This window comes from Silurus meridionalis, chromosome 19 (assembly GCF_014805685.1).
Source record: "Silurus meridionalis isolate SWU-2019-XX chromosome 19, ASM1480568v1, whole genome shotgun sequence".
NCBI classification, from domain to species: Eukaryota; Metazoa; Chordata; class Actinopteri; order Siluriformes; family Siluridae; genus Silurus; species Silurus meridionalis.
This window is the reverse complement of record NC_060902.1, coordinates 2,691,686-2,718,265: the sequence shown is the minus strand read 5'-3', so window position 1 is coordinate 2,718,265 and position 26,580 is coordinate 2,691,686. Positions and strand designations below refer to the sequence as shown.

Genomic DNA, 26,580 nt, shown 5'->3' with positions numbered 1-26,580 from the left:
ATAAGAAAAGGTTTTAAAGGTGTTTGGTGGGTTCTAGGGATTCTCTAGAGGTTCTGTAGGAGTTTAAAGTTAAAAATGCAGGTTCTGTGGGGTCCTTCAATAATACAAGGTGTTGTAGGTTTTCTGTAGATAATACAGAGCTCTGTCTGGGTTTGGTGAATAATGTAGGGTTCTGTAGAATTTTGGTGGATGATACTGGGTTCTGTCAGGGTTTGGTGAATGATACAGGGTTCTGTCAGGGTTTGGTGGATGATACTGGAATCTCTCATGGTTTGGTGGATGATATAAGGTTCTCTCATGGTTTGGTGGATGATACAGGGTTCTGTCTGGGTTTGATGGATGATACAGAGCTCTGTCTGGGTTTGGTGGATGATACAGAGCTCTGTCTGGGTTTGGCGAATAATGTAGAGTTCTGTAGAATTTTGGTGGATGATACAGTGTTCTGTCAGGTTTTGGTGGATGATACAGGGTTCAGTCAGGGTTTGGTGGATGATACAGAGCTCTGTCTGGGTTTGTCGAATAATGTAGAGTTCTGTAGAATTTTGGTGGATGATACAGTGTTCTGTCAGGTTTTGGTGGATGATACAGGGTTCTGTCTGGGTTTGGTGGATGATACAGGATTCTCTCAGGGTTTGGTGGATGATACTGGGTTTTGTCAGGGTTTGGTGAATGATACAGGGTTCTGTCAGGGTTTGGTGGATGATACTGGAATCTCTCATGGTTTGGTGGATGATACAAGGTTCTCTCATGGTTTGGTGGATGATACAGGGTTCTGTCTGGGTTTGGTGGATAATACAGGGTTCTGTCTGGGTTTGGTGGATGATACAGGGTTCAGTCAGGGTTTGGTGGATGAGACAGAGCTCTGTCTGGGTTTGGCGAATAATGTAGAGTTCTGTAGAATTTTGGTGGATGATACAGTGTTCTGTCAGGTTTTGGTGGATGATACAGGGTTCAGTCAGGGTTTGGTGGATGATACAGAGCTCTGTCTGGGTTTGGCGAATAATGTAGAGTTCTGTAGAATTTTGGTGGATGATACAGTGTTCTGTCAGGTTTTGGTGGATGATACAGGGTTCTGTCTGGGTTTGGTGGATGATACAGGATTCTCTCAGGGTTTGGTGGATGATACAGGGTTCTGTCAGGGTTTGGTAAATGTTACAGTGTTCTCTCAGGGTTTGGTGGATGATACAGGGTTCTGTCAGGGTTTGGTGAATGATACAGTGTTCTCTCAGGTTTGATGGATGATACAGGGTTCTGTCAGTGTTTGGTGGATGATACAGGGTTCTGTCAGTGTTTGGTGGATGATACAGGGTCCTGTCAGTGTTTGGTGAATGATACAGGGTTCTGTCAGGATTTGGTGAATGATACAGGGTTCTGTCAGGATTTGGTGGATGATACAGGGTTCTGTAGGTGTTCAATGAATAATACATGTTTCTTAGATTTCTAGAATACAGGGTGGTACCTACATAGAATCGACCTCGAAAAGCTTTCATACGGTGTGCATTATATGAATGAAAAAAATACAGACTGCACACAGAGTGTATAAATGATCAGCATTCTGTGAGCAGCTTGCTCGAGAGTGGGTGCAGTTATAATCTCGTTGCTCATAACCTCCAATAAAGAGAAATCACTTAAATAAACTTTCAAAAAGGGGGTTTGTTGAAGGCGAGGAGAATACGGTGCACTTAATACCTGAAATGTCAAATATCGCTGCAGAGGATCGATGAATCACTGGCACTCACTGCCGACTAACGGCCATCCGCAATATTAACAAATAAGTGCCGCGGGGCTGAGGATTAGTCATATGAAGCACAAAAAGAGAGAGAGGGAGAGGGAGAGGGAGGATTTTGTTCAGAGGTCTAGTCATGCTTTCTAGGCTCTGGGTGAACTAAAATAAAGAGGCATTAGTGATCCTTTATGCTCATAAAGAGGGAACAAAGCGAGCCAGAGAACAGAAGTGGCTTCTCTTTTGTGAAGCCTCGAGTGAAGTTAAGGCTTAATATTTCATCATCTCGTCGCTCTATTCATTTTGTCACTCACGTGCGGTACTGCCTTTTTTTCTGGAGCACGCTCGGCTTTCATTCATCTTCCCTGTCATAATGTTTATTGAAGTGCAGCTTTCAGACTCACTTAAAAAAAATAACACTTTGCTGGAGGTACACAGGAAGTAAAACAAGGGCTATAGAGGATTGGAGAAAAATCATATTTACAGAGTGCACTTGGATTTAATTGTTTAAATTGGACAAAATAATTCGAAAAATGTTCGGTTAATTTTTCCCTCTAAACCCAAATAAATCGTGAGCTTGAAAATTTACATAAACACATAACTTTTTTGTACAACAGTACAAACAATTAACAGTACGCATCATTTAAATATGCAAATTAGGCAATACAACTATAACTTTTGCATTTTATTGTGTTTTTCGATTTTCTTTTCAACAAATGTGTTTTAAGCATTATTTTATTATTTAATTGATATTTATTTAGTTAAATTGTTTGTTAGCTATTTGTTCATTTGGTGAAGCAAATTTAAATATATATGGCAGGTCAATCGGAACAATGCTAATTGGAAGACAGCCTTTTATTGTCATTTTAGGCCCCGCCCACTCCAAATCAGTGTGTAACTGAGCAGGAAGGTTTTTCAGAGGATGTCAGAAAGAGGCTGTGCATTTTATATGTATATATATAATTATTCTGTTTTCTTTTTTTACTTTAATTTTACCATTGAATTGGACTAGCCTGCTGGCGAATTCCACAAATGATGCATCCAGACTTCCACACCTAAAAAATCCAGACTTCCACAAATGATGCATCCAGACTTTCACACCTGATAGATCCAGACTTTCACTCCTGAAGGATCCAGAACTCCTACGATATTGTTCTGAATATTCCAGCATGCATGCAACAGCAATTACGCCGAGATGACAAAAAATGAAACTGAGATCCTGTCACAATTAATGAAAGAACAAATAATTAATAAAGCATGGCCTTCCTTGACATAAATTCTTGACAAAAATCATTAAGAGTAATAATTCAATTCACTGTTTATCTCCATAATTTATCCATAATTATAGTTTATCTCTATAATTGAATCTCCAATCTGCAAAAAAATAAAAATGTGATGTCTTCTGGCAGAAAGTTTCACCAATCGTGTCTGGAATGTGTTACATGATAAAAGCAACACATCTGCTGTTTTTAATAGATACAAAGCCAATACGTTTCTAAAACCTTCTCTTATGTAAGGTTCATTTGTTAAAAACTTCCGTCAGAAAAGCAAACGTGTTCACGTGAAGCACCAAGTGGAAGGCGAGATTTACACGCGTGTACACACCCTGAAGGCGTATTGAAGAGTGTGTGTGAAATTACTGCTCCTTCACAGGCTGAGAAAAGTCATTTAAAAAAATCAAATAACGTCAGTGTGCAGCAGCGGATCTTTCAGTGTGAACAACTACATCCTGTAAAAAAAAAAAAAAATCCTGGAGGTGGACTACGGAACGTTCTGGAAATGAACTCGACAAAAAGAACGAATGGTTCATTATGATTTTAAATGGATATTATATAAACAAAAGTTTGGGTTTGAAGACATCCAAATATAAATTGCTGTGATAATAATTTTATATTTTATGGAGATGTGAGATGAACACAATGGTGTTATTAAAGTCAGGTAGTGTAAGAAAGGATTCCTATTCAGTTGTATTTCCATGCTTCACCACTAGAGGCAGACATACAGTTTACCAAGCAATGACAAGCTACCTATGACATCACAGTGCAACCTCCTCCATCAAGAGTATAAAAGGCCAGAACACTGAGCAGCAGTCATCATTGACCAGTGGCGTTCGACATCGTGCAACCTGTCACTCAGCACTGATCATTCAGCAGTGGCCTCTCAGCATGCATTCTGCATCAGGCAACCTACCGAACAGCAACTAACAGAAGATAGCAAGAATCACCTCATATACGATCTACCCTATACCTACTCAAGTTAAGTGTAATCCTGTACCGTGTTTTTACTGACACACTGGGCGAGTACAATCCCCTGATCAGCGCACACCAGATAGTGAAAATCCTTACATGGTCCTTCGAGCTAGAGAGGAAAACTTCCTGACACTTGTTCCTTCGAGCCGGATAGGAAAAATCTCCTAACAGGTAGGGATTTTGGTTGATGAGGTGAGGAGGCCCGTGGTACAGTCAGTGTTTACATTCATCTCAAAGGTGTTCACTAGGGGTTTAGAGCTCTATAGCAGGAGATCTTCCACCAAAACCCATGTAAAGCAGATCTTCATGGAGTTTGCTTTGTGCACAGGGGCATTATCATACTAGAACAGGATTGTGTCTCATTGTTTGAATAAAGATCAAATGAAATACCACCACATCCAAGTTCTACAGGAGGGCTGGAAATATCAGTGTCCCTAAAAGTGATATAGTGTATGTGAATGGTTTTTTGTTTTTTTTTACATTAGCCGCATTGTTGTATATTAAATTAGTGTATAAATATGAGTGCTAAATTTGGTCTGTATGTTGAGTAAGAAATTACCTTTTGTTGTGCTGTTTTAGGAAACAAATAAGTGATAGAGTTAAATAGAAAAAAAACTGTGTGGGTGTATTTTACAGACGTTTTTCCATTTGGGGAGATTTTTACTGTAACTTCACTACATTCAAAGTCGAATATTTGACTTTTCGCTCAAATACAGTTTTATGAAATCAGTCATTACTTTTTATTTATGAGGATGAAAACGTAACTGGTGAAACACGCAGCGAGTCGCCAATCAGGGTCGAGCGCACGCTCTGTTTCTGTGTTCTGATTGGTGCTTGGTGTATCTACTGATCACCAACATACAGTTCAGCATCAGTTCAACATCAAGCAGAACATTTAGAGAGGAATAAATGATGAAGAAACTCCAAACTCGAACTCACCACAACACACGTGACCTCATTTACACGTTTTTTTGAAGTAGTTGAAAAGGTTTTGGGTTCATGATCATTGGAATAGAAATCAATCAGTGTTTGAGTCTTAAATATTATTCTATTAATAGATCAGTGTGCTGAGAGTCACATTCGAGTCTTTTCACATAAACTAAGGTGAATAAAGAGTCTTGTGCTAAAAATGATAATAGGAACATTATAGTTATAATAAATCAGTACTTTGGATACTTACGTTCATTTGAAGGCAAAAACTTTTGTACTTTTACTCAAGTGAAAGTTTAAAGGGAAACTTTTACTTTTACTGGAGTCACATTTTACCAAGATGATCTTTACTTTAACTCAACTACATAGAATCATGTATATTCTACGATGAGACAATGTGTATTGTGAAAAGTGCTATAAAAATAAAATGTAATTATAGTTTGAACTTCTGACCAATCAGAATCGAGATTTCAGCAGCCCTGTGCCCATAGCTCGGGTACCAACTAAAAAACAACCAATCAAAGCCAAATCTGTGTCTACGTCCTTAATAGTTTACAGTCATCTCCCTCACTCGATTGAACACTAAATGCGTCCAGCTCGATCCGAATTAAAACCGCCTCAGATCTTGTCTCTCAGCTTGCAGTCAGATCGTGCTTTTGACAGCCGAGACTCTTGTGGCCACCCGGTGCAGGTGGTCATCTTTCTTCTTTCATCACAGAGCTGCCTGGATCTGATGAGATGAGCTTTGATCTGATTGAGGTGCTCAGATTCGATTTCTGTCCATTTTTGTATCGCAGCGAGAGCGAGACGAGGCAGGCTGCGTCCTCGCTGTCCTTCAACAGCACGTCTGGGGCAACGGTTTCTTTTTGTGCCATGCTTTTTGGTTCTTTTTCAAATCGATACGTGGAATTGATGACAAAATGACGCAATGCTCAGAGCATGACTTCGGCGTGTGGGCGGAGTTTGTCACGATTCTCGCGTAGTGTTGGCTCGAGTATTACTCTGATAATCGAATAATCTGACAGTTGGATGTAATTCAGGATGTGATTCTGGAAACAGGTACAGAAGCATTCGAGCCTCACATCCAGACTGTGCAACAGTTTCTTCCCACAAGCCATCAGACTCCTCAACATGAAGGGACTGGATTGATACACACAAACACACACACACACACACACACACACACACACACACAAAAAAACAAAGCAACACTGTTTGCACATAATTGCTGTTTACACACTTGAACCAAATCTTCTGTACCATATTGACCGGGCAACGGCGTCACTGTGCTTTGTTTCTTTGCACTGAATCCTGCACATGTGCACTTGTGGTGTTAGTTTAGAGTTGTGTGTAATTCTGTGTTCTTTGATTAATTGATGTTGTTTGTTGGAGCACTTTTGTCCTGGGGACACGTTTCGTTTCACTGTGTACTGCACTGTATATGGTTGAATTGACAATAAAGCCTACTGGACTTGCCTTCACTTGACTTAATTTGGAACCTCAACTCTCTAAGACTTGAAAGACTAAAAGTCTGAAAGAACCTCTTGATTTCATACATATCTTAAGACTTCATTCCTGATCTGCAAGGAAACCAGTGGAATCTCTGGACTCCACTCTGTGGAAAGCTGTAGTGACCATACCACAACGAAATTAAATCAGTATTGATGACTTTCTGGAGCAGTGATGGTCCAGCTCCAGATAGAGAAGATAGAGATTTCTACTTCACGGCCCAAAGGATGATGAACCGAGCAGATGAGAAAAGATGGACTTGGCGTCCAATTTCTCATTCCGCAGCCAGCCTTGGCCCGATAATGAGGTGGATCTCAATTATGCCGCCGCGCCGCTGTGAAATGGACCGGGGGCTCCTGCTACTGCGCCTCTCGAGGCCCTTCAAGCCCTCTTGTCCAAATTGAACTGATGGAGCAGAAAAGCCATTTTGATTTTTTTTTTGTTCTCACCTCCAAACCGCAGCCCAGGCACGAGGAAAAACACCGGGCCCACCGCCGAATTCCAGCCAAGGTTGGGCCACGCCGGCGGCACTTCGCATCATAGAAGCATAATTAGATTTGCACTGACAGTCTGTTGACACGGGATATATTAATTGGGGTGCCTCGGATTGACATGCATTTAGATAGCCACATCATAAATGCATGAAACTCGGCACGGTGCACACTAATTGCGCTCAGTTCCGTAATTATGGCCCGCGTGATTAATGGCGCCTCCTGTCACCAGCATATGGCAAAGTTGACCTCACAGTTATTGAGTTAGGAGGCCAATCAGGAAGGGAGGGAGGGAGAGAGGAATGGATAGAAGAAGGACGGCTGGGATGTCAGCTGCTCCGCTCGGATTGGATTAAAGTGTACTGTCAAGAAGTTAATTTTTTTCCACTTACCTCGTAGGAATGTTGATGGTTAGCAACACAGCTGTTTGTTAGCGCCACCATCGTGTCCTATTTCTGGCTCGTACTTTAGGTAAATCCTACACGTGATCAGAATCTGGAATGTGATATTGTGCACTTCTGACTCATTTGACTTATTAAAATTGTGAGCATTTCCTCTATCATGTTTTTACATTTGCAACCAGTTAATAAAATGTTTTTTTACTGTAAATTCCACAGACCTGGTGCCGAACAGCCTGGGCCTGCACACCCTACACCCGTCAGCCAGTCCACTGGCCTCCGAACATCAGGCTCCATCTCCCACCCAGCTGCACTACCACAGCAAAGTCCAGCATCGTCGCTTCTCCATGGAGGTCAGTAGCTCTACAAGCAATTATTATTTTCACCAATCATTATTAACCATGTCATCAAAGTTTCTCGAAATGGTCCTTGGAAATTTTCTTGGAGTTTTCCCTGAAAGGTTCTAAGAGTCTTGAAAAGGTTTCAAGTAGAATACACTTCGGAAGCAAAAATTGGTAACCATCCACAAAATCTATGAGAAACTGTTTTTGAAACTGTAAAGGTGTAGAAGGAGATTAGCCTCAGGAACACCACTGGATTCCAAAGTCTTCACTCTCAAAAAAATCTAAAAAACATTATAATAATGTTCTTACTGATCAGACTACGTATTGTAAGTTTGTGAAATTATATAGCAGTACTATCAGGCTGCCACTGCTGTGCCATCTGGATAAGAGCATCTGCCAATACGATGTAAACATAAATAAATAATGGAGTAATATATTAATAGCTGAGTAATACTGTAACATTGGATGAAAGTAGTAATGTAATAAACTTGGGTATGAAGAGGTTTTCTATATACTGTACTGAGCACTGACTGATGCACTGCAGTATTCCACGTTGTACCAATTTCTGCCATCTTTGTTCAGGATCTCAGGGTTTTGGGTAAATGGAAAAGTTTTATAGAATCAGCGGAATGGTTCATGCTGATGTATGTAAAGGGAGCACTGATTATGTACGAGCAGGTTCCATCATGGAACCCCAGCACGGCAACCACATTTCCCACCAAGTTGAACAGCAACGGTGCTCAGGAAGCAGGTCGAGTAGTTAGCAGTCTAGTCGTGAGTTATTGCGTGAATTCTTACGGAAGTGACGGCGCACCCGAAGGATCGTGTGTTGTAAATGTCAGCGTCTTTCTCAGGGTGACTTTCATCTCGGTGTAAAAAAAAAAACACACGAAAAAAAAACAACAAACCGAACCCAAACAAACTCACAGAAAATGGACCCCTGAGGGGGAAATAACAGATTAATCAAAGTCTCCCGGAACAGCGGCCCCCGCCACCATCATCAGCGCCACCTCTCTCTCCCAACCCACCATTACTCGCCTGTCCCCCAAGCCCTGATTGTGTGTGAAGGACAAATACCAGCCTCCCAATTCCAGCCGTCTCCTCCGTGTCATTCCTGCCAGAGACCCGGCTATAAGATGGAGGTCTCGGCTAAACGCAGCCGACGGGTTATTTTTAAGCCGGCCTTCATATCGCAGTAAGTTCGGAGTTCTCCCAAGCCAAACTGTCAGCCCTCATGTTCAGCGGCAATGGATCTCGAGGAGGAAAATTGCACTGAATGCCCTCTCCATTTTCAAATCTATTGGGCTCCTTTCTGGCCTCGAGAAGCTTTTATCGGTCACGCGCACCTTTATTTCAGTCTCGCCAGTCGGCCTCGAGGGAAAGCTGGAAGGGGAGAGGGGAAAAAAAGGCCTCTTCGCTTTAAATTGTTAGATAGGTTTTATTGCACAACTGTACAAAACCTGTTCAAGAAGCAGCGGGACAGAGATTCGTCAGTCTTCAAGCTTTCGTTCGGTACGGAAAGAAAGGTTAGGCTACATTGGAAAAGCTTGGAGCGCTTTCGGAAAAACATGACAGCTTCGTGGGGCTTTTTTTTTGTAGCTTGAAGACCCCTGAAGGACGGAATATAAGCGAGACGAAATCTCGCGCCGCAATACCTGTGTTTTTCCTTCACACTTTTGTGCTTTGATTTCCTCTTCCACAGTTATGAGATGACAAATGTGTCAGGTATGGTTTGATGTCCTCACGTGCTTAGCCGGGACGAGATTCTGAAATCGCAGTACAACAACAACAAGAAAAACAACGTCTATAGCACACAGTGAAAAGGGTTTCTATGACGATTTTGGGGAAATGTTGATCCTGATCGCCTGTTTTTTGTGAATATGGTTTGATTTCTTACCAAATGTCCCCATAAGGATGAGAATATGTTAAAGTGTGTGTTTGTGTGTGTGTGTGTGTGTGTGTGTGTGTGTGTGTCCTGTTTATATGTGTAGGATGTCAGTAAGAAAATGGCTCTGCCTATGGACATCCGCTTGCCACCTGAGTTTCTTAAGAAGTTGCAGCTGGAGAGCCCTGAATCCTGCAAGCCACTTAGCCGGATGTCCAGACGAGCCTCGCTGGTCAGACACACACACACACACACACACACACACACACACATACACACTCACACACATATACACATATACACATGCACACACACACACACACACACACACACACACACACACACACACACACACACATTCCTTGCTATTCTCAAGACATAGACTATAAGAACAAAAGTATTGCTTCTTGATTTATATGAGCATTATTCTTCTCCAAACTGTTGCCACAAAGTTGGAGGCGCACAATTGTATAAGACGTCGTTGGATGCAGCAGCATCACATTTTCCCTTTACTTGAACTAGTGCACAAAGCCAGCTCCTTAAAAATTCAGTTCAATTCATTTTTATTTGATTGGCGCTTTTTACATGGACATTGTCTCAAAGCAGCTTTACACAGATAATGTGGTAATAAGGTAATATAAAAGAATGTGTACGTTTATTGCCTATAAGTTAGTTCCTTATAATTGTTTATCCCTGATGAGCAGGCAGGTGGCACTGTGGCAAGAACAATAACTCCCTGGACACATGGGTTGGATATGGTGTAAGATCTCCTGCTATAGAGCTCCAACCCTTCTGGGATGAATGTGAATGCTGACTGCACCCCAGGCTTCCTCACATTCTCACCCCACATCAAAACCTGACTTTACTAACAACCTTGTGGCTGAATGAAATCTCACAAATCTCCACAAAATCGAGTGGAACATCTTCCCAAAAGAGTGGAGCAGGTGTCCACAAACTTTTGTCGATCAAGTGTAGCTACTAATTATGTAGGAAACCAATTAATGACAATTTTTTTATAACAGCACATTCCCAGAATGTTCTATGTTTTCAGTAGATTAGTAATTACACTGGACAGACAGACAGACAGACAGACAGACAGACAGACAGACAGACAGACACTGGAGACTCCTTCCATACATTTCTTAGAGAAAACGCCACCATAACAACAATTACAATTTTTTGTTTTTATCTATTTATGTGGCACATACAAGAACCCTATGAATGATCTGTTGCCATAGAAACAAGCGCAATATAATCGTGTGTAGCTGCACTATAGGAAACCCGAGTCAAGAAATCTAAAGCATTGTGGTGTAACATGAATGAATGAAAAACCAACCTGTTGGTTTGCTAAATAAATAAATTAAATAAATAAAGATGATGGATAGACACGATTGTTCTGGAAAAATAAAGACTGCTTGAGTCACACGTTTTGTTTCATTCTCCATTTGAATCATCTCGAGATTATTCTGATCCGTATCCGGAATTGTACATCATGGCCGTAAAACACAATGAGCCGAGAAATTAAACACATTTCATACATCTAATGTTTTTTCTACAGTCTGACATCGGATTCGGGAAACTGGAGACGTACGTGAAACTGGGCAAACTGGGAGAGGTGAGTCCGATCTCTTAGGCACCAGATTTCTCAACGCAGCATTTTAACATCATTTATTAAATACACACAATCATAAACAGTAAAACAGTAAGTCTGTGCAGATGTGATGACTGTAAACAGCAGTGCTGTTGATATTGTGTTTTGAACTCATACGGGTTCTAAGAAAACTCTGCGATCTGTAATTTCTCAAAGCCGTTCTACACGGAATATTTCATACTGTTGGAAAAGAAAAGAAAAAAAACAACGCTCTGTCCAGCATATGGCCCTGAGGGATCCCATGAAAAAAAGAAAAAGAAAAGACTGTGGGGGAAAAAAATCAGAGAAGCGATAAAATAAGAGCAGAAGCATTACAAAGTGAATACGAAATCTGAGAGAGGATTTTAATGTATTATACATTTATTATTTAATGAAAGTTTTTGCTTTTGCTGAAGACAGGCTTATAGCGAGCATTACAAACTAAACAAATGAAAAAATGTAAGGAATGAAACACCCGGGGCTTTTCAGTTATGGGAATATAATCCACGTCAAGCTACTGTTCCCACCCCGAAGCTGGTCGTTTCTCTAAAAATGTCCTGAAGTGTTACCACAGTTTTCCAGGTATTTTTAGTAATTAATAATTTTACTTTTTATGTTCTTTTATATATGTTTCTTTCTCAAAGTTAATAGAAGACTTTTGAAGGCTTCCGTTTAGATAAACTTACCGACTGACACTGGAGACTCCTTTCGAAAGTGTAAAAACACATTGCTATATCAACAAATATTTCAGAGATAACACGTTTATATGGATTTAATGTAAAGTTTGATTGCTATAAGAATACAATCGAATGAATTCAATTCATTTTTATTTGTGTAGCTCTTTTAACGATGAACATTGTCTCAAAGCAGCTTTATAGGGATAATGCAGTAATAAAGAACGAATAGGTTTGTTTCTTGTAATTGTAAATAAGTCGTCAATTTACGTGACTGTGGCAAAGAAAAGCTCACCGCAGTGTTAAGATTAAAAAATGGTCAAGAATAAACATGGCTTTTTTTTCCCCCCACAAAAGTACAAGGATTTTACCTTAGGTTCTATATTAATTTTTATCGCTAGCATTAGGATATTCAATACACTTCAATTTAATGTTATTTGTATGTCACTTTCAATAATAAACATTGTCCTAAAATAGCTTTTAAAATTAAATACAGTCATGAATTAGTCTCTATAGGTTTATCCATAATGAACTAGCCAGAGGACACTGGTGGTGAGGTGGAAGCTCAACTTTCCCACTACACATTGGGACACTGATGATTCACCTAATCTTTCATTTCCCCATCAGTCACTGTAAACATACAAATAGTAATTTGTTCACACATTCCTGTCATGGTGCTCACTTCAAGCAGGATCTGCATATAGATTAGGGATGTCCAATCTTTTCCACAAAAGGGTGCAAGTTTTCATTCCAACCAAGCAGTTCCACACCAAATTCCACCTGTTTAAATCTTATCATTTTCATTTTCTATCAGGTGTGGCCCTTGATTGATTGAAATAAAAATCTGCACCCACACCGGCCTTTTGTGGAAAAGATTGGACACCCCCGGGTTAGGGAATTGGACTTTGAAACAGAGGGTTATGAGTTCAAATCCAAGCTCCACCAAGCTACCACTGCTGGGCCCTTGAGCAAGGCCCTTTACTCTCCACAGCTCAGTTGTATGCCACTCAGGATAAGGGTGATTATGCCAAATGCCATAAATGTCAATGTGAAGGGGTGAGAGAACTCCCTGAGATGATATAAGAAAGACACCTTGAGAGGAAGCAGGTTTAAAAGGGAACCCATCCTGATCTGGGTGACACCAATTGTCCATTATCATCTGTTCACTCTTAAACACTTGAATGCGAAACTGTTCAAGGCAGCTGGATGTGTCTTGCGTCTGTTTTTCTGTATAAATGGTACATATTTAAACAAAAATATATGTAACAATGTTATTTATTTAATTGTTCTGAATCCTGGCATCGCTTTATCTTCTCCACCAGGGCACGTACGCGACTGTATTCAAGGGGCGCAGCAAGCTGACAGAAAACCTGGTGGCCCTGAAAGAGATCCGGCTTGAGCATGAAGAAGGAGCCCCTTGCACCGCCATCAGGGAAGGTAGTGTCCTTCTTCAGAACAACTTCACAATAACGGGCCATTTTTAAGCTCCCCGGTTGTTAAAACTCCAGATTTGTGGTCGAGAGTGCAAATCCTAGACTAGTGAGCTGCAGGCTTCCTCTCCCCCAGGCTTAAATCTCTCTCCTAAATGAGAGGACGCAGACGTGACAGGAATCTGTAAAGGGGGAGTGTCACCGTGAAGCAAGGCTGCCACCCAGTGGACTTGCTGGGTTTGGTCTCAAAGAAGAAGCCTATGTCGAGAGGCTGAAGCGCTAGAATGATGAAGTGTTGGGGAGTATTGCAGTAATGGTTTGCATTCATCTCGCGGAGACCCTGATGAACAAGGAAACATCTCCATACAGATTAAAGTTAGGGGTAGAATTAAGATTAGGGTTTAGATTTAGGGGTAGAAATTGGATTAGGGGTTAGAGTTAAGGGGTAGAATTAAGAGTTAGGGGTTAGAATTAAGGTAAGGGGTTAAAGTTTAGGGGTAGGATTATTGGTACGGGGTAAGGGTGAGTTTAGGGCTGGGGTTGGGGTTACAATTAGGGAGTTAGGTTTAGGGGTAGGGTTAGCATTGGCATTAGCAGTAGGGGTAGGGTTAGCATTGGCGTTAGCGGTAGGGGTAGGGTTAGCATTAGCGTTAGGGGTAGGGTAAGCATTGGCATCAGAGGTAGGGGTAGGGTTAGCATTGGCATTAGTGGTAGGGGTAGGGTTAGCATTAGCGTTAGCAGTAGGGGTAGGGGTAGGATTAGGGTTGCACTTGGGGTTAGAGTTAGGTTTAGAGGTAAGAGTCACAAATTTAAGCAATCAAAAGTATATCTAGGCACCTAACATCTGCAAGGATTCATGGGTCCATCTAACAAATGATATCTGAAAGGCCTCAATGTCCTTTAAAGTCATAACAAGGTTTGGTTAAGAGAAGAAAGGACTGTAATCAGTTCTCAATTATCAAACCATGAGGTACCAGAACTGAGAAAGATCCAGCAGGTGGAAAGAAATTAAAACACAACCTAACACCATCAGCTCCAAACTCTGAATTCCAAACGTTCTTTTTCCCCCATTGCAGATTTCTAAAACTTGAGCATGCTGTAATTTCCGGTTTTTGAACGGGCGTCTATGAAATGAGTCGGGTGTATTTTTGGAAAGGAGAAGACATGGAGAATGATCTTTTCATTAATAAAGAGCTGTAGACGTGAACGTCAGAATTGAATGTAAATAACTCCAAGGTACTTGATCCGGCTCCGGCAGAATCCAGCACAAATGAAGTGCTGATGGTAATAGAGCTTTGGTTTCATGAGCGCTAGATTAGTCTGAATGCTAAACGACTTTGGAAAGTTAACAAGGTTTTTAAAAAGATTTAAATGCAGCCTGTGTTGGACTGTCAAATTTCCATTAACTGCAGAATTATTATGTGGTCAGGAAAAAAAAAACACCCATCGAGCAGCTTAAATCTGTACAGCGAGAGGAGTCATGTTATCTGAGCAGCACTCAAGCTGTTTCTCTGTATCTCTGTCTACCGTTCAAACTTGGTCTCTTGACATGGCAGGGAAAATCACGTCGCGAACGTGTTTGTTGCGTCGCAATGACAATCGAAAGCTAAATGCCAAAATGCCACCAGTCACCTTAGTGTGAAAGTAAAGCTGTTGACATGCAGCAGCGCTCAGTTTGCTCACCTTTACGCCTCAAATTCTAATGGAAAAGATAAAAAAAACGTGGAAAAGAGTGTTTCTACTGCTATGGTGTTTTCCTTTCGAAACCTGTGAAGCAATCTGGCAACTCATTAATACCGTAACCAGCATTTCGAGTCGCTAATGTGGTTACCATGGTTACTCTGATGGTATGCAATGTCAAAGAGAGGTGTCCAACCTAGCTCACATGACATGATGGCTATTTTTTATTTTTACATTTATCTATCATACATCATTTAGATTTCTACACTCGTCTTATGATTCAGTGAAGAAGCTGGATCCTCAACTTTAGTTTCACAGTCGGGACAAAACTGTGGAAAAAAACACTAAAAAATGTGTATAAATTGAGTGGCAAAATGACGACAAAAATTAATTACATTTGTGTCAAAATTGTAGCAATTTCATATCCAAATATAATTGTTGCAAAATTACAACATACAATCATTTATGTTTCTGTAAAATTACCGCTGTCAAAATCTAGACCTGTTGAAGCCTAATCGTATTAGAATTATAGCAAAATTCTAACATATAATCATTTACATTTATGTTAAAGTACCAGTGTATAAATCCAGACCCGTAAACCTCTCAGGAACCTTTGATGAACCCGTATTTATACGACTTTTTGAATTGTAAATATTTTTACGTTGGGGAATTTACACAGGTCTTGTTTTTGCGTTGTTGTAGTTTCGCTGCTGAAAAACCTGAAACATGCCAACATCGTGACTCTGCATGACATCATTCACACCGACCGCTGCCTCACGCTGGTCTTCGAATATCTGGTAAGACTTCTGCTGAATGGATTACTGGTAGTACAGAATGTCTGCATGTTCCTCTGAAATGGTTGGAATGTTACTTTTGGATGTTCCTTTGCATTGTGCTACATAGCGGCGATCTGATTCGGGGTGGTGATGGGGTATAGAGGATGGGGAGGGGGAGTCATCCGATCTGCCACTACTGACCTCCATTAGTATGGTCCAGCTGTGGCCCAGAGCCAATTACAGTATATCATAAGACTTTCTAGTTAGATGACCAATGTATGTAACCAGGAATGATGCCAATGTGTTACAAAAGAAACAATCATGCTGCAAAAATCAAGAAAATGAATGAAAGATGGAGTGGTGTGATTTGCGACCTGGAGGTTGAGTAGGGTGACCACGCTGAATTCAATTACTGTTCTTTAACTGCATGCGCTGAGGTGTTTTGTTGCTTTTTACCACAGGGGTTTACCAAAAATATAACTGGAGACTCCACTCAGAAAATCTTATTATATTAGCTATTAGAAGTTGTAGGTCAGTGAATAAGATGTTGGAAGTCTGAGCAGAAGGTCATGGGATCAAATCCCAGCTTCACAACAACTTGTGAATGTGTGTGTTTTCTGTTTTTTCACAGGACAGCGATTTGAAGCAGTACCTAGACAACTGTGGAAACCTCATGAGCATGCACAACGTGAAGGTGCCTCATTGATCTCTGTCGCTTTCCGAGTCGAAACAAAAAAAAAAAAAAAGGCAATCCAATTTTCAATTCCGTATGAATAAATAACGATCCAGGGGATTCTCTCCTTCTAGATATTTATGTTCCAGCTTCTGCGCGGTTTATCTTATTGTCACAAGAGAAAGATTCTACACAGAGACCTCAAGCCGCAGAATCTGCTCATCAACGAGAAGGGAGAGCTGAAGCTGGCTGACTTTGGTGAGACTCTTTCAGAACGTTACACCAGCGAGCTTTTCTTTTATCTCGTCTCAGACTCCATAACACAGATCCCTTCTTCTATTCCCCTCAGCAACAGCACGACTTAGTAACTTCAAATGATATAAATCTCAACATGGCGCTGCACCAATTATCGGGTTACCAGGCAACGTTTCTTTCTCGGATGAATAATGTTTATTGTTTCGATCTCTTCTATCTCTCTTTCTCTCCCTCGTTCTCTCTCTATTTCTCATCGGCTCGATAGGTCTGGCGAGAGCAAAATCCGTGCCGACAAAAACCTACTCCAACGAGGTGGTGACTCTGTGGTACCGGCCTCCAGATGTCCTGCTGGGTTCCACAGAGTACTCAACTCCCATAGACATGTGGTAAGTACTTGCAAATCCACACGCTAACTCCTATGTGCTAGCATGAGAGAGCACAAATTTCTTCATCTGCAATTCCACCAAGTAACAGCGACAAAACTTTTCAGCTACATAAATCAGATTTTATAAGAAGTCTATAAGTAGATTTGCTGCTATCATAACCTCCACTCTTCTGAGAAGATGTTCTACTAGATTTTGTGCAGTTTTTTCAAGTTCCAATTCACCCAAGAGGTGTTTAATAGGTGTTAATAGGGTTGAGGTGAAAGTTCTATAGCAGGAGATCTTCCACTCCGAACCATGTACATCAGATCTTCATGGAGCTAGCTTTGTTCACAGGTGCATTGTCATGCTGGAGGTTTTTGGGTCTCCTAGTTCAAGTGAAGAAGAAATTTCATGCTACCGCATCTAAAGACGTCCTATACAATTGTGTGTCTCCAACTTTGAAGAAGCTACTTACAGTAACGCATTACATTTACTTCATTACTGTCCACCACTCAGTGGATAAGATGTTGGACTTTGGATCAGAAGATCGTGAATTCCAATCCCAGCACTTTCAGTCAGCACTGGGATTCTGAGCAGGACCCTTAACCCTCATCTATTTAGGTGTATAAAAATGAGACAATTGTAAGTCGCTTTGAATGAGGGCATCTGCAGAATGCCTCAAATGTTCCTAAGTGTTTACCCCCTACCGTAGCCTTGTGAGAAGTTGTATAAGCATCAACAGGAAATTCCTATTTACTGACTACGAATGAGAAAGTGCGCTCTTTGGATTACAAGTGGGAGTTCATCTCTTGACCAACTTTTAGACATTGCATTTCAAAGATCCATTTGTGTTGCATTTCATTTACTGTTGTTGTTGTGTTTTGTGTTTTTTCCACACACACACAAACAGGAAACTGACTTTTATGCCTCAGAGCACTCCAGTTTTTGAATCCGTGTCAGAAATGCAGTTTTTTTTTTTTTTTTCTCGGCCTGTACTGTTCAATAAAAAACCCCTGTGTGGCAGTAATCCAGGGGATTAGCCCAGTAGCCTAATCAATCCGTGCGTGACGGCAGCCGCATGTCTCCTCCCGATATCTCCGGCTCACAGACATCCCACGGCCGCCATCCAAATGACAAGAAATCAAAACAGGGACCGCGGGAGCCGTCCTCAAATTCGCCCTAACCGAAAAAAAAAAACAGAAAACCCCAGCCGGAAAATCTGTTCGAATCCATTCGTTCATGCGATTCACGCCCGCTGTGCTTAAATGTCAAAGATTTATTTGTTTATTTCGCTTAACAAATGCTCGCCTTTTTCTCGCAAAATCTTTACTGTAATTAAGCCGAGCGTCTGCGTCCATGTGTGTTTGTGTCTGGCATTCAGGGGAGTAGGGTGCATTCTGTACGAACTGGCGACGGGACGACCCATGTTCCCAGGCTCCACCATCAAAGAGGAACTGCACCTGATTTTCCGCCTCATGGGTACGTGTAGCTTTTTAGCTACAAAATGCAACATCAATACGTGTCATATGCTTAGTGTACAAAAAAACTCTACAAAGCCCTGAAGAGCACCAGCTCCCTCACAGGACCTTATTTGTTCAGGAAGCTTAGCAGGAGTTGTGTTTTGATTATTATTCATATCCGGATTGTTCGTCTGACTGATTTTTTTTTATATAACAAGGAACCCCGAGTGAAGAGAGCTGGCCCGGGATTACAGCGAACGAGGAGTTCAAGTCGTATCTATTTCCTCTGTACAAAGCCCAGCCTCTAATAAACCACGTTCCCAGGTAACACGTGACACAATTTACTCAACGAGACACAACACACACAATCCTCCCGTCTCTATATCACTCACCTACTGTACGCTCAACTCCAGAATTATTGGACAGAGACACTTTCAAAAGCTAAAATAGAATTTAAAAATGTCAAGAAAATAAAAGCTTGGGGGGAAAAAATTAATTGACAATCTAATAAATGGAACTGCAATGAAAAATTGCAATAGAAATATAAATAGAATTTACAGCATTGATTTAACACCATGTGTATATATATGGAATGAGGAAAAAGTGAAGCGCTGTAAAAACTTTGTGGATGCACTGTAATGTGTAATATTAGAGGGATTATAAGAGATTTGATGAGACAGATTTAAGGGATATTATGGGATGGATTGTAATAGATATTGTGAGATGGCTTGTGAGACAGATTGTGAGAGATATTGAGAGATGTATTGTGAGACAGATTGTGAGAGATATTGAGAGATGTATTGTGAGACAGATTGTGAGACAGATTGTGAGAGGTTTTAAGAGACGGATTGTGAGAAAGATTGAAAGAGATATTGTGAGATGGATTGTGAGAGATATTGTGAGACGGATTGTGAGAGATATTGTGAGATGTATTGTGAGACAGATTGTGAGATGGATTGGGAGAGATATTGTGAGACGGATTGTAAGAGATATTGAGAGATGTATTGTGAGACAGATTGTGAGACAGATTGTGAGAGATATTGTGAGATGGATTGTGAAAGATATTGAGAGATGTATTGTGAGACAGATTGTGAGAGATATTGTGAGACAGATTGTGAGAGATATTGTGAGACAGATTGTGAGAGATATTGAGAGACGGATTGTGAGAAAGATTGTAAGAGATATTGTGAGACGGATTGTGAGAGATATTGTGAGACAGATTGTGAGAGATATTGTGAGATGGATTGTGAGAGAGGATTGTGAGAGATATTGTGAGATGTATTGTGAGACGGATTGTGAGAGATATTGAGAGATGTATTGTAAAGGATATTGTAAGACATATTTGTGAAATGGATTGTGAGACAGATTGTGAGTTGTGAGATAGAATGTGAGATGGATTGTGAGAGGTATTGTGAATCGTGAGATGTTTTGTGAGAGATTTTGAAATGGATTGTGAGATGTATCATAAGAGGTATTGTGAGTTGTGAGATGTTTTGTGAGGCGGGATTGTGAGATAGATTTTGAAATGGATTGTGAGACATATTGTTAGAGGTACTGAAGTAGTATTGTGAGATGTGAGATGAATTGTGAGATTGATTATGAGATGGAATTTCTCTTCTTGTTTATAAAATAATCAGATGATGGAGTTGATGATGAGTTTCTTTGTGAAAGCTTGAGAAATATTTCCTTACTGTATCTGTGTGTGTATGTGTGTGTGTGTGTGTGTGTGTGTGTGTGTGTGTGTGTGTGTGTGTGTGTGTGCGTGCGTGTGTGCAGGTTGGACACTGAGGGCATTGATCTTCTCTCAGCACTGCTGCTGGTAAGTTAAATCTGCATGTGTTGAATACAGAGTAAATTTTTTCTGATGAAGCGTCTTTTCTCTCTATGAGGCAAATACTGAGACTGAGGCACATGTACACATTACACCAGCTTTACCACTGTAACTCCACCGTACCCCACTTTAACTGCACTGTACCTCCACTGTACCTCCACTTTAACTGCACTGTACCTCCACTGTAACTCCACTTTAACTCCACTTTAACGCCACTGTACCTCCACTGTAACTCCACTGTACCCCCACTGTAACTCTACTGTAACTTCGCTTTAACTCCACTGTAACTCCACTGTAACTTCACTGTAAATCTATAATCAGTAGTACACACACCTCTAAGATCTGGGTAGATTTGTGTGTTGTTGATTTTGTTGTTTTGTGTTAGCTTGTTTTCTGTTGTGATGTTTAAATTTGCTTTGTGTTAAGTTGTTTTATTTTGCTTGTTGTGTTGTTTGGTTGTCTTTTACTTTGTGGGTTTTTAATGTTTGTTTTGTGTTTGTTTTGTTTGTGTTTTGTGTTGTGTTTTATGTTGTTTTTGTGTTGTTTTTCGTTGTCATTTGTGATTTCATTTTAATTCCTCATGGTTTCTGGCACGGAGGGAAAGTCAGTGTACCTTGAACAATAGAAAACAGTATCAGTCTCCAGAACCAATGATCTTTAAGAGGGCAGTGAATATTACATCTGCAATGGGAATGTCGGCGTCATTACCAGTTAGGACGTCATGATCGTGTCCCGAATACAACATGGGATTACAACGCCGCTTCGTTCCACGACAAGCATCATCGCTGGGTCGAGCCGTTTCTTTGAAATGACACCCCCCGGGTTGTAATCGCATGAACACGATCAGGACGTCCGAACCGGTAATGACACCAAAATCTGTGCAGCTCATTGTGCGCCATTCCACTGCTCCATTATTACTGAATCCAAGGGGTTCAAAACAAGCTCACACTGGTTCCAAACAATTGCTGATGCCCCGGGGTCGCCAACTGCGATCTTCAAAACTTCTTGTTTCCCTGCGCCACACTGTATATGCACTATATTACCAAAAGTATTGGGTCACCTGGTCATCAATACGGTATGTGATTTTTGAGCATTGCATTCCACAATTAGTCCCAATTTGCTCTTATAATTCCCTCCACTCTTCTGGGAAGATGTTCCACTAGATTTTGGAGTGTGCTTTTGGATATTTGGGTTCATCAGCCACAAGGGTGTTACGACAGGCAGGTACTGATGTAGGTGAAGAGAACTGGGGTGCAGTCAGCATTCACATTCATCCCAAAGGTGTTCAGTAGGGATGAGATCAGAGCTCTATAGCAGGTCACTCAAGATCTTCCTTCTGAAGCATGGAAACCAGATCTTCAAGGAGCTCACTTTGTGCACAGGGGCACTGTAGGAAGGACATCATGTTCTGCTTCAGAAAGTCACAGTACATGTTGGAATTCATGTTTCCCTCAATAAACCGTGGCTCCCCAGTACCATGCAGCCCCAGACCATGATGCTACCACCACCATGCTTGACTGTAGGCAAGACACAATTTTCTTGGTTCTCCTCACCAGGGTGTCGCCACACAAGCTGAACACCATCTGAGCCAAACAAATTTATCTTAGTCTCATCAGACCACAGGACCTGGTTCCAGTCATTCATGCTCTTGGACAGGTCAGCAAACTGTTTGTGTGCTTTCTTGTACGCCAGAAGAGTTCTTTGATGGACTCATGCGAGTCTTGGAAAACCTCTGTATGACCTTGGCCAAGGTACTGTAACTCAGTTTCAGGGTGTTACTGATCTTCTTATAGCTGAGGAATCTTAGTGGAGAGCAACGATTCTGATTCTCGAATCCTCAGAGACTCATTACCATGAGGTCCGTGTGGAACATCCAGTGGTCAGTATGAGAGAATTGGACTCCAAGCACCACATTTGAACTGCTCTAATACAAGATAAACACTTTTGAATGGTTCTGAAAGCAGGCAAAAACATGACTTACACTTAGGGTGCACTTACTTTTGTTGCCTGCTATTTAGACAATAATGTTGTGTTGAGGAATTTTACATAATTTTTTTCCTTTGTAAAATGACCCCAGATTGGTCCAGCTGTTCTCCACTGAAAATTCCTTTGAATCCATAACGAAGTGGCGGCGTAGGTGATCTTTTCTCAGATGAACGCTTGGGCTAATTAGGAGTCATAGCGATAGACATCCATCTTCAAAACCCTCCTGAGAGATCATGCAGATAGCTACAGTTAACAAAGACTTTAGAGAAATCAGCCCCCCCCCACACACACACACACACACACACACACACACACACACACACACGCACACAAATGCTGACTGATGTTAATACGCCGTTACATATGGTACGAGCAATTAGGTAGCAGGTGACGCTCCGGAGTAGATCCCTCATCTGTGTGGTCTCTGAGACGAACGATCACGTCTACGGATTTGATTTATTTTCCTGTACAGACATTTATATAATTGGGTGCGAAAGTTTGTGCACCCTGAACGTAAAACGATGAATCCAATCACAGTAATTGGTTCGAATTTTCTTCTTTATAATACTGTTGTTTCCATAGTAACAAGTTACACAAGGAATTGGGCGGAAAACACTGTACGCATTATTCGGAAAAGTGTTGTTCAAAAGTATTCGGACACGTTGCTGGGGGGGTTTTTTGATCTCTCTCTCTCTCTTTCTCTCTCTCTCTCCTCTTCTCTCCTTTCCTCTTCTCTCCTCTCTTCTTCTTTCCTCTCCTCTCGTCTCCTTTTTCTCTTTCACCTCCTCCTCTCTTTTTTCACCTCCTTCCTCTCTTCTTTTTCTCTTTCCTCTTTTCTGTCTTTTCCTCTCCTTTTCATCTCCTTCCTTTTATTTTCACCTCCCTCTCTTCTCCTTCACCTACTCTCTTTATTTGTACCTCCTCCCTCTCTGTCTTTTACTACATCCCTCCTTTTTATTTTACCTCCTCCTCTTTCACCTCCTCCTCTCTTCTTTTTCTCTTTCACCTTCTACCTGTATTTCATTTTTACCTCCTTCCTCTCTTCTTTTACCTCCTTCCTCTATTCTAATTTTACCTCCTCCTCTTTTTTCACCTCCTTCCTCTTTATTGTCACATCCTCCTCTCCTCTTTAACTTCTTCCCTCCCTCTTTTTCTTTTACCTCCACCTTCTCTTTTCACCTCCTCCAGCCTTCTTCATTTTCACATCCTCTCTTTCTCTTTTACCTCCTCTTCCCTCTTTCACCTTCTCCCTCCCTCTTTCTCTTTTACCTCCTCGCCTTTCTCTTTTTCAGCTTCTCTTTCTCTCTTTATTTCCACCTCCTTTCTCCTTCTCGAATGAAGGTACACAGACTTGCCCTTTTCTCTTCTCTTTCGCTTCGATGATTATCCACATTAGGAATAAACGCCGTTGTCTCGGAAGGTGAAAAACGTCTGCGATACTTGCGAACGACGTGAAGCTGCGGCCCGGCGGTTACACACTGATTATTTTTGAGTGAATGTTACCTGGGAAGAGAATATCGCCTCGTTCCCACCGCTCCTCCATCACATTACATCAATTACACGCTTTCTTCAGCAGCCTGAAGGCTAGCAGCCGACCGCGGCCCAATTAAAAGAGAGACGTCACACCATCACCGAGGCGTAGTTTGAGTTCGGGGCGTGTGAATTTCAGCGTAAAAGAGCGGAACGTGGAAAACGAGCGCTCGAACGGCACGTTGCGTGATTCAGACGGATTTAGAGAGCGTGAGCTGTTTATCTCAGAGAATGATCAAAGCCAGCAAGTTTTTAAAGACCTTCAGCGTGCAGGAAGTTCTAATCTGCAGCAACACTCGATAAATAAATAAATATATTAATTAATTAATTAATAAAGGATTGCTTGTAGATTAGGACGCTGCAGGTTCCTCAGCCACTTCCTCGGGTTACGGAGCTGCTGCTGTTCTTAATGAGCCACGTGAGCTGCAGTAACGAAGGCAGGACACGTTATTTGGCACGTCATGTTTTCTGGTTTGAGACGTCCACGTCAAGGCGAAGTCACGTGTTCAAACAGAAATAAAAAGCTGCTTTCTTCCCAACGCTTTGCTTCTCCTGAGATGTTAAACAGGATTCTATATTTAAAGTGTTTTTTGTTTTTTTTTAAATCAGTTTTATCTTCACATCATCACATCATCTCTCATGTTAATGGTCCAATCTGCCAGACACCAAATTAATAAGCAGATCAGATCAACGCCACTGATCCCCCGAGAGCATTCTGTTTAACAGTCATGAGGAATGATCAATAAATCTGGGTAATAATTAAATAGATAGATTTCCTCTCCTCTCCTCTCCTCTCCTCTTCTCTCCTCTCCTCTTCTTTCCTCTTCTCTTCCTCCTCTTTTCTCCTCTTCTTTCCTCTCATCTTCTCTCCTCTCCTCTCCTATTCTCTGCTCTCCTCTTCTCTCCTCTCCTCTCTCTTCTCTCATCCCCTCTTCTCTCTCTCCTCTCTTCTTCTTTCCTCTTCTCTCCTCTCCTCCTCTCCTCTCCTTTCCTCTTCTCTCCTCCTCTTCTTTCCTCTTCTCTCCTTTCCTCTTCTCTCCTTGCCTCTTCTTTCCTCTTCTCTCCTCGCCTATTCTTTCATCTTCTCTCCTCTCCACTTCTTTCCTCCCTCTCCTCTACTCTCCTACCATTTTCTCTCAACTTCTCTCCTCTCCTACCCCTCCTCCATCTTTTTTCTCTCCTCTTCTCTCCCTCTTTTTCTCTCCTCTCCTCCTTTTTTCTCTTTCCTCTTTTCTGTCTTTTTCCTCTCCTCTCGTCTCCTTTTTTTCTCTCCTCTCCTCTCCTCTCCTCTCCTCGTTCCACCCCATGCGGTGATAGAGAAAGGTGACCTGTCACGGTGATAAAGGAGTGCTCGCGTGCCGCCGAGCGCGCGATCTGTTACCGGAGACGGCGCCCTTAATGAGTCCGAACCTCGCACCTGTTTCTCATCAGACCCGCCGAGCGCGCGCGCAGCAGACGCCTGCTCTAACGCGAGCCAATTTTATACCTCGTGAAACATGACAGCTGTGTGACTGCCGCTTCATTTTCCGTCGCGTTCATTTGCATAGCGGAGCGATTGATGCTGCTGCAGACGTGCGCACGCGAACTCTCGGGTCCGGACGCCAACGGAGAGCCGCACGAGGAGGAAGATCTCGAGTGGAGGAGCTCGTTAACACACACCTGTGGAAGAGGAACTGTTACACAAAACCTCTAAAAAAAATCGATTTTTTACTTTATTTGAGTGCCAGTAACAGTCGAGTACACCGAGAAATGCAGTATTGAATCATTCCTAATAGCCAATTCTCTTTATTTCATAGTGTTTGTTATTTCGTAGTATTGTTATTAAGATTCTATCCAATCAGACTTCAATCACGTGTCAAACAAATCTGCCCTCAGGTCTTCAGAATCAACACTGCAGGTGCCTCTAACTTCAAATACATGCTAATTGAAGCTGTAGCTTTAACCAATCAGATTGCAAGCTGGCAACACGGGGGGGGGGGGCCCTCTAGCAGGCGTCCAATAACGTCTGCATTTTTACGTCCGTTGATTGGATAATCAGAGATCCACTAGTCAGTGCACACAACCCACGTATGTAGCAAACTGATTTAATAGCTGTATCATTCATTCCGCAATGGCTGAAAGACGAGAGGAAATTGATTCGGTCGCATACACTTACAAGGACATTTAGAAGAAAAACGACATGGTGAGGAAAAGTCGGCAGTTCAAAAGAGTTTTTCATAAACCGTTTATACTTTTGCGTTTTTTTTTCCTGTTGAATTTGCACAAAAACACAATTTGCCTTCATTTCAAATCCCCAGGAAAACCGTAATGGACTGATAAAATGCACAAAAATGCACGGAAGTTAATATCGATGCTTCTGCTAGAGATGATGTATGTGGAGATGCCGTTGTGGCTCCAGTGAAAGAAGACACGTTGAATAGTGTTTATTGGGTTTCTTGCTTTAGTAATGACTTTCATTCTCTATGTGAGATTCCTGTGTGTGATGCAGCGTTCTGTTCTACTGCGTTTCTCTATAATTGTGATGGTTTCTATAGTTGTGGTGTCATAATGATGGTATTAAAAGGTGGATTGATTCAGGCAGGACACCACTGAAGGCCTCGGTGTGAAATGCATGACCTACCAATGGTGGTTTTCTGGAAAGTTTGTGGAAACCTGACCAGAAGATTATGTGCTTTTCAAACATTCCTTTCCACATTTAGTCTCCATTCCAGTCATCCTGGTATAAAAACCTCCACTCTTTAGAATGGATGGGAAGATGTTC

General features: G+C 41.5%; 1 protein-coding gene across 3 annotated transcripts in view; it reads left to right on the top strand.

The window, feature by feature from the left end:
* Positions 1–26,580, top strand: part of cdk18 (cyclin dependent kinase 18) — a 73,708-nt gene that overhangs the window by 40,173 nt on the left and 6,955 nt on the right. Inside the window, exons 1-13 of one of the 3 annotated variants that reach the window (XM_046875186.1) lie at positions 3,825–4,143; positions 7,302–7,373; positions 7,520–7,653; positions 9,636–9,761; positions 11,088–11,144; positions 13,156–13,270; positions 15,646–15,740; positions 16,351–16,413; positions 16,527–16,650; positions 16,913–17,033; positions 18,394–18,491; positions 18,691–18,796; positions 20,249–20,291. In XM_046875186.1, coding sequence (XP_046731142.1) covers positions 7,648–7,653; positions 9,636–9,761; positions 11,088–11,144; positions 13,156–13,270; positions 15,646–15,740; positions 16,351–16,413; positions 16,527–16,650; positions 16,913–17,033; positions 18,394–18,491; positions 18,691–18,796; positions 20,249–20,291 — 954 coding nt within the window. In that variant the 5' untranslated portion in view covers positions 3,825–4,143; positions 7,302–7,373; positions 7,520–7,647. Of the gene's footprint in view, positions 1–3,824; positions 4,144–7,301; positions 7,374–7,519; positions 7,654–9,635; positions 9,762–11,087; positions 11,145–13,155; positions 13,271–15,645; positions 15,741–16,350; positions 16,414–16,526; positions 16,651–16,912; positions 17,034–18,393; positions 18,492–18,690; positions 18,797–20,248; positions 20,292–26,580 lie in introns of those variants that run through there. The other 2 variants (XM_046875185.1, XM_046875184.1) reach the window with 2 other exon arrangements.